Source organism: Colobus angolensis, unplaced genomic scaffold, assembly GCF_000951035.1.
Source record: "Colobus angolensis palliatus isolate OR3802 unplaced genomic scaffold, Cang.pa_1.0 Scaffold254, whole genome shotgun sequence".
In the NCBI taxonomy this organism is placed as follows: domain Eukaryota; kingdom Metazoa; phylum Chordata; class Mammalia; order Primates; family Cercopithecidae; genus Colobus; species Colobus angolensis.
The window spans coordinates 1,806,520-1,814,297 of NW_012115755.1; the positions used below are offsets into that span (position 1 = coordinate 1,806,520).

At 58.1% G+C, this 7,778-nt stretch overlaps 1 protein-coding gene across 1 annotated transcript in view; it reads left to right on the top strand.

Annotated features, from left to right (window-relative positions):
- The first annotated feature begins 265 nt into the window (after positions 1-265).
- The window catches only part of FGFR4 (fibroblast growth factor receptor 4), an 11,191-nt gene continuing 3,678 nt past the window's right edge, over positions 266-7,778 (top strand). The window contains exons 1-11 of the mRNA XM_011946858.1: positions 266-473; positions 2,054-2,197; positions 2,882-3,145; positions 3,233-3,313; positions 3,422-3,588; positions 4,169-4,292; positions 4,795-4,985; positions 5,112-5,250; positions 5,596-5,789; positions 5,864-6,009; positions 6,113-6,234. Of these exons, the coding sequence (XP_011802248.1) occupies positions 407-473; positions 2,054-2,197; positions 2,882-3,145; positions 3,233-3,313; positions 3,422-3,588; positions 4,169-4,292; positions 4,795-4,985; positions 5,112-5,250; positions 5,596-5,789; positions 5,864-6,009; positions 6,113-6,234 (1,639 nt within the window). The 5' untranslated portion in view covers positions 266-406. The remainder of the gene's footprint in view (positions 474-2,053; positions 2,198-2,881; positions 3,146-3,232; positions 3,314-3,421; positions 3,589-4,168; positions 4,293-4,794; positions 4,986-5,111; positions 5,251-5,595; positions 5,790-5,863; positions 6,010-6,112; positions 6,235-7,778) is intronic.

Sequence of the window (7,778 nt, forward strand, 5' to 3'; positions counted from 1 at the left end):
TGCCCCTCCCGGCGCAGGGGACCTGGGCGTCCGCCGGGCGGCAGGGGGTGGAGGGGGCGGTAAATCAGTAACCCGCAGTGCACACAGGGCCTTTTGTCCCGCTCCGTCCAAAGAGCACCCTGGCCGCGGAGCTGGTTACTCATTGCCCACCGAGGCGGGGGCAGGCTGGCCCTGTGCAGCTACTCTCGGGACCCATTGATTCCACCTCCCCCCAGGCTGGCCCGGCAAGGGTGGGGGAGGACAAGCGCGCTTGTCCCTGCGGCTGTCTTCGCGCCGGCGGCAGAGATGAGGCCCCGAAAGTTTCAGTCACTTAGCGCCCGGGGGCCTCCACCGCGAGTGCGGGAGGCTGGAGGAGAACCCAGGACTGTCTGATGCCTAAGGCAGGCCCTCCGTTCCCACGTGTGGGATGGTCGGTCAGCGGTCAGCGGCTACGGGTGACTCGACTACGGACTCTGATATCAGGGCAGCCTGGGGTAGGAATAAAATCCCCGGGCCTCCCCACCCACTCCCAGCCCAAGCTGTGTACCCAAAGAGCTGCCCTCCCTGCCAAGCCGAGCTTGGTAGGGAGTTTTACCAAGGAGGATCCGACTGGATTTGAGAGTTGAAGTGGGCTCAGAGACAGCAGTATCTGAGTCAAGTAGAGAAGAAGAATGGGGGGCACAGAGGGATGGGCAAGAGAGCATATGTGACCAGTTTTGAAAGCCAATGGCTTCAGCGCTCCTGAAGGGACAGACGGTGAGACCAAAGAGACAGGCAGCCGAAGAGAGGGAGCCTTAGGATGCTGAGCTGAATCCTGCTGGGCACAGGTAGCCATGAAGGGCTTGCAAGCTGGGGGCATGACATGGCAGACTTATAGTTTTTTAAAACTCTGCTGGAAGATGAAGGTTGAAGAGCCCAGGAAGAGAATGTTTCCAAAGGCCCATGCAAGAGATGGCCATGACCTGCCCTGAGTCGGGGCGGGGGAAGCCAGATGGACTGGAAGTGGAGTGGCAGTGACCGAGGGTAAGGAGGTGTGATAGGCTTCCCACACAGGGTAGATCCAGAGACACCAGTGCCACCCATAGGCCCCTAGGACTGCAGTGGTCACCGTATTCCTTTGTCCCAGCTGAGACTCAGTTCTGAGTGTTCTATTTTGGGGAACAGAGGCATCCTTGATAGCATTTGGAAGAGGATAGCCAGCTGGGGTGTGTGTACATCACAGCCTGACAGTAACAGCACCCGAACCAGAGGTGACTGGCTGAGGGCAGACCCAGGGCAACAGGTGAACAGTTCTAGGGCCGAGCACAGGGAGAAGAACATTCCAACACTCTGTGGGCCCAGTGCCAATGCACGTTGTCTCTTTTATCCTCAAAACAGTCCTATGAGGATAGTAACCCAGAGAGAGACAGAGACAAGGAATTACAAGTTGATGAGAGTCGGGATTTGAAGTTGGCTCTGGCAGATGCATAATTAGGGTCTGTATTCTTTACAAAACCGTGTGTACCTCGGATGGAGTTGGTGCATAACAAGCAGAGGTATTCAGGGATGCGGTCCTGCTTGCCACGGAAGGAGCTGCCTTGTCAGTTGTGAGCACCCAGCTCTGGAAATGTCAGTAATGCTATAAGGAGTGGGGATTGGATCAGATAACATCCAGATACTGAAGTTTGGCCTTGTATCATGTTTCACTTTGTTTTTTGGCTCTTCGGCAATCAATTCATTTATTCAGCAAAAAATAAATTACGTGTGCCGGGAGCATGCAGAAGATAGTCTCCGTTCTCTGCTTCCCTCCAAGAAAAGAATCCCAAAACTGCTTTCTGTGAACGTGTGCCAGGGTCCCAGCAGGACTCAAGGAGAGCAGGAAGCCCAGCCCAGACCTCTTGCACAACCTGCTGTAGGAAGGCCTCAGGCTTTGGCTACAGCAGAGCTGGTTCCAGTCTGCACTGCCACAGCCTGGCTAGGGACTTGGACGCATCTACTGGCCACTTCCTGTCTCAGTTTCCTCATCTGCAAAATAAGGGAAAAGCCCCTGCAAAGGTGCACGTGTAGCAGGAGCTCTTTTCCTTCCCTATTTTAGGAAGGCAGTTGGTGGGAAGTCCAGCCTGGGTGCCTGAGAGCTGTGGGAAGGAGATGCGGCTGCTGTTGGCCCTGTTGGGGTTCCTGCTGAGTGTGCCTGGGCCTCCAGTCTTGTCCCTGGAGGCCTCTGAGGAAGTGGAGCTGGGTATGGCTTCTGAGGTGGGAGAGGGTGGCAGGGGTGGGAAGAGTGGGCACCAGGAGGGGGCTGCTGAGCTGAGCAAAGCTGGAAAGGATCCTTGCCTAGGCCCTGAGAAAGTGGCAGCAGGGCAGGGCTCAACCACTGAGACTCAGTCAGTGCCTGGCTTCCAGCAAGCATCCATCTATCTCTGTGTCTGCGAGAGAGGACTGGCCTTGCAGGGTGCAGGGCCCTAAGCTGGGCTGCAGAGCTGGTGGTGAGCTCCTTGCCTGGGTGTGTGTGCGCGCGCGCGTGTGTGTGTGTTCTGTGCACTGGATGCGTGACCTAGGAGGTCCAGGCAGCATGTGTGGTATATGCTTTATGAGGGTGATATGCCCCAGTGCAGCATGACCCTGTTTGTGGCACCAATAGCATGTGCCGTGTGTGTGTGTGTATCCGTGTGTGTGTGTGTGTGTGTGTCTTGGCCAGTGTCATGTGCACTAAGTGCTGTGTGCGTGACATGCCCCAAGAGTGTGGCATTTGCCCTGGGTGTGGCATCCGCAGCATGTGGCTGTGCGGGTGTCAAGGAGCGGTGGCTCCTCCAGCATGCGTCGCAAGGTGCTTGTGCCGTGCATGTGTGGCGTGTTCTCTGTACGCAGGAGGCTGCCTCAGATGGGGCTGCAGGGTCTGCTGACCTCTGCCCTCTGCCCACAGAGCTCTGCCTGGCTCCCAGCATGGAGCAGCAAGAGCAGGAGCTGACAGTAGCCCTTGGGCAGCCTGTGCGGCTGTGCTGTGGGCGGGCTGAGCGTGGTGGCCACTGGTACAAGGAGGGCAGTCGCCTGGCACCTGCTGGCCGTGTACGGGGCTGGAGGGGCCGCCTAGAGATTGCCAGCTTCCTACCTGAGGATGCTGGCCGCTACCTCTGCCTGGCACGAGGCTCCATGATCGTCCTGCAAAATCTCACCTTGATTATAGATGGTAAGAGACTCTAGCAGTTAAGGGATGCCTGGGGAGAGAGACCTGCCCCTCTTAGACCTCAGATGCCTCCCTCTGTCCTTGATGTAGACTCCTTGACCTCCAGCAACGATGATGAGGACCCCAAGTCCCATAGGGACTCCTCGAATGGGCACATTTACCCCCAGCAAGGTGAGTATAAGTCTTCAAGGACTTGTGTCCCCGCTGCTCATTGAATCACTGAGAAGAGGTCTGTGTGGGAACACACGGTCATTCTAAGGGCCTTCTCCTCTCCTCCAGCACCCTACTGGACACACCCCCAGCGCATGGAGAAGAAACTGCATGCAGTACCGGCTGGGAACACCGTCAAGTTCCGCTGTCCAGCTGCAGGCAACCCCACGCCCACCATCCGCTGGCTTAAGGATGGACAGGCCTTTCATGGGGAGAACCGCATTGGAGGCATTCGGGTGAGTCTCTGGGTTCCAAGACCGTCTGCTGCCTCGTTCTCATTCCTTCCTCAGTCCCCTCATGCCTACAAGCACACCTATAAATCCATTGAATGAGGAAAGCAATTGTGGGGCCCCAGAAGGAGCCCTGGACTGTGGACCTGGGCAGTTCTGGTTCCTCTTCTGCTACTCTCTGGCAAGTGACTTAACCTCGCAGCCTCAGCAACTCCATTTGTAAAGTGAGAAGAATCACTGACTGGTTGGTCTCAATAAGCCTTAGCATCTCATCATCTTGATGAGACCCTGCAGGGTTGGCTCCATGCTATCATAAGGCAACTGAGTCTCAGAGAAGGCAAGGGCTGGCTCAGAGTGGCACAGCCAGGGAGAGGGAGAGCTAAAATTCAAAAGGCTCAAACCCAAGGCTTAAACACTCTGGGGAGCCTTCTCCTTTGTCCCATAGTCCTTGGCCTGGACCTGATGTTCTCGGGGCCTAGAGAGCTTGAGAAGAGCCCTGTGGGCAGGATGAGGATCTAGCCCCCTGGTCCTCTGGCCCCCTTGGTGAACATGGCCTGGTGATCCCGGACACTCCTTCTGCCTGCAGCTGCGCCACCAGCACTGGAGTCTTGTAATGGAGAGCGTGGTGCCCTCGGACCGCGGCACATACACCTGCCTGGTGGAGAACGCTGTGGGTAGCATCCGCTATAACTACCTACTGGATGTGCTGGGTGAGTGCGGGGCCGGAAACGGGGGAGGCCTGACCCATCCTGGGCTCAGTCGTGCCCTCTGGTGGGGTCTAGTCTGGTGGGCAGGATGGACTCAGATGAGTCAAGCAGCTCGGTGACCAGGTGGTCAGGGGAAAGCAAGGGGGTTAGCGTGGGGCTGGAGGAGCAGGGGTCTGCCAAGAGGAAAAACAAGGATATCCAGGCAGAGGGCGCAGCCTGAGCTGCAGGCCTGAGTATAACGAATGCCGTGCACTTGCAGGCCAGCGTATTCGGAGGTGTGGCTTTTATATGGGGAGCCAGGTTGTGGAGGGTTTTGAGTGCTAGGCTGAAATGTCCTTGCCCCGAAGCAATGGGGAGCCAGGGAAGGTTGAAACAGGGTAAGCAGGAGACAGACAAGAAGCTGCAGAAAGGTCCTTCCCTTGAACTTGAGGAAGGCTGGAGGGAGGCAAACAGGTGCTTCTATGGGTGCCAGTGATCAGGGTTGACTACCTTGCCTGGTCCCCAGAGCGGTCCCCGCACCGGCCCATCCTGCAGGCTGGGCTCCCGGCCAACACCACAGCCGTGGTGGGCAGTGACGTGGAGCTGCTCTGCAAGGTGTACAGCGATGCCCAGCCCCACATCCAGTGGCTGAAGCACATCGTCATCAACGGCAGCAGCTTCGGGGCCGACGGCTTCCCCTATGTGCAAGTCCTAAAGGTGCACCATGCTCCAGCCTGGGCCCCACTCTTCTCCCACCCAGGATTGGGGGCTCCCCAGCTTCCCTGTTGACCACAGTGTGGCCCCAGGCCCTGCTGTGACCCCAGAGTATGTCCCCCTCCCCAGACTGCAGACATCAATAGCTCAGAGGTGGAGGTCCTGTACCTGCGGAACGTGTCAGCCGAGGATGCAGGCGAGTACACCTGCCTCGCAGGCAATTCCATCGGCCTCTCCTACCAGTCTGCCTGGCTCACGGTGCTGCCAGGTAAGCACCTGCAGGGCCAGAATATGCTGCGAGATGCCCCTCTGGGCCAGCAGTGGGGGCTGTGGCCTGTTGGGTGGTCAGTCGCTGTTGGCTTGTGGGGTCTGGTCTGGGGGACAGTGTGTGGATTTGTGAGTTTGAGCTGTATGACAGCCCCTCTGTGCCTGTCCACATGTGGCCATCCATGTGACCCTTGGCTGAGCTATGGGACTGGGCATAACTACAGCTTCCTCTGTGTGTGTCCCCACGTATGTTGGGAGCTGGGAGGGACTGAGTTAGGGCACATGGGGCGGCCAGTCTTACCACTGACCAGTTTGTCTGTCTGTATATGTTCATGTGCGAGGGCAGAGGAGGACCTCACATGGACCGCAGCAACGCCCGAGGCCAGGTATACGGACGTCATCCTGTACACGTCGGGCTCCCTGGCCTTGGCTGTGCTCCTGCTGCTGGCCGGGCTGTATCGAGGGCAGGCGCTCCACGGCCGGCACCCCCGCCCGCCCGCCACTGTGCAGAAGCTCTCCCGCTTCCCTCTGGCCCGACAGGTACTGGGCGCATCCCCCACCTCGCGTGTGGCAGCCTGACTCCAGCAGGCAGAACCAAGTCTCCCACTTTGCAGTTCTCCCTGGCGTCAGGCTCTTCCAGCAAGTCAAGCTCATCCCTGGTGCGAGGCGTACGTCTCTCCTCCAGCGGCCCCGCCTTGCTCGCCGGCCTCGTGAGTCTAGACCTACCTCTCGACCCACTGTGGGAGTTCCCCCGGGACAGGTGCGCTGAGCTGTGGGGGGGCAGGGACGCAGGCGCCAGGTTGCAGCCTGCCCTCAGCAGGAGTGACTCAGAGGTCTGAGGCATGGACTTTCTCCATCTCCAGGCTGGTGCTTGGGAAGCCCCTGGGCGAGGGCTGCTTTGGGCAGGTAGTACGTGCGGAGGCCTTTGGCATGGACCCTGCCCGGCCTGACCAAGCCAGTACTGTGGCCGTCAAGATGCTCAAAGGTGAGTGTGGCCCGGTGTGGTGGCTCACACTTGTAATGCCAGCACTTTGGGAGACCGAGGTGGGAAGATCGCTTGAATCCAGGAGTTCGAGGCCAACCTGGGCAACATGGCGAGACTTCATCTTTACAAAAAAAAATAAGAAAATTAGTTGGGTGTGGTGGTGTGTGCCTTTAGTCCCAGTTACTAGGAAGGCTGAGGCAGGAGGATCCCTTGAACCCAGGAGTTGGAGGTTGCAGTGAGCCATGATCAGGCCACTGTATTCCAACTTGGGCAACAGAGTGAAACCCTATCTGAAAAAAAAAAAGAAATAAAAATAAAAGGTGAATGTGGCAGCCTGGAGGAGGTGCTGTGGCATTGGGACTGATAGAAGGGGATCACAGTGTTACCAGGTGAGCCCTGGAGCTAGGAGAGGCTGTGGGATCCCACCCTTAAACCTGTGGTTCAGCTCTGCTCCTGACCCTGGCACGTGACTTCTGAGCCTCAGTTTTCCCTCGTGTCATATGGGGTAAATAACAGTCCCTACTCCCAGCCCAGGGATTGTGGAAAGTGCCTGGCTCATAGTCAGGGCTCACTAAATCGTCCCCATTGGGGTGACGATGATGAGAAGAATTTGGTGTGACAGGCTTGATATCCTCTGTCAGCGTCAGTCTGTGTCGGCCTTGACTTCACCTCTTGTCAGCCTCCTAGGCCCTCCACCCCCTTCCCTGTGGTTCCCCCCCTTCCCTGTGGTTCCCACGAGACACACCCTCAGCCTCCCTTGGACCCTCCCTAGGTCTACCCCCGAGTCCACTGCTCTAGGAGGACAGCCCTTCTGCTTGCTCCCAGTCCCAGTCCCAGCCCCCAAGGTGCTCTTGCCAGGTACTCCCGTACCCCGCCGATCAGGACCTCTCGTTGCAGTTCCCCAGCGCCCCCTGCAAGAATGGCCTCAACTGCTCTTCTGCTCCTCCCCTCCTCTCTACACAGCTGGGGCCACCTGGTGCTCCCTGGGAGGCAGGGATTGAGAAATGTGCATTGTGACTTTGGCGTGTGTGGGCGGGGAGTGTTATATCATTAGCCCAGGGCCATGGGTCAGCCCCAGGGGCCCAGCCAGAGAAGCCAGAGCAGCCTTCTTCCCAAGCTCCCTGGCTGCGCCCTGCCTGCCGCCGGCTCCCTGAATTCCCAGGCCAGTTGGACGCCAGGCCCTGGTCAAACAGACCCCAGGGTGCCAGCCTGCTTTCCGCACCCAGAAGCTCTGACCCCATGTAGGGACTACCGCTAACCCCTCCAGAGGCAACTTCCTTCCTGCTCTGAGCTCTTCCCCTCTCTCCTGTTTCCTGGACCTGCCCACTGGAAGGCCTGCCTCTTAGAACCTTGATATAGTTGCATCCTTGCAACTGCTGTGACAGGTAGGGTGTGACCCACTGCTCTGTTTCCCACAGATGACCCTAAGGTTCAGAGACACTAGGAGACTTTTTCTTTTTTTTTGAGACGGAGTCTCACTGTGTCGCCCAGGCTGGAGTGCAGTGGCCGGATCTCAGCTCACTGCAAGCTCCGCCCCCCGGGTT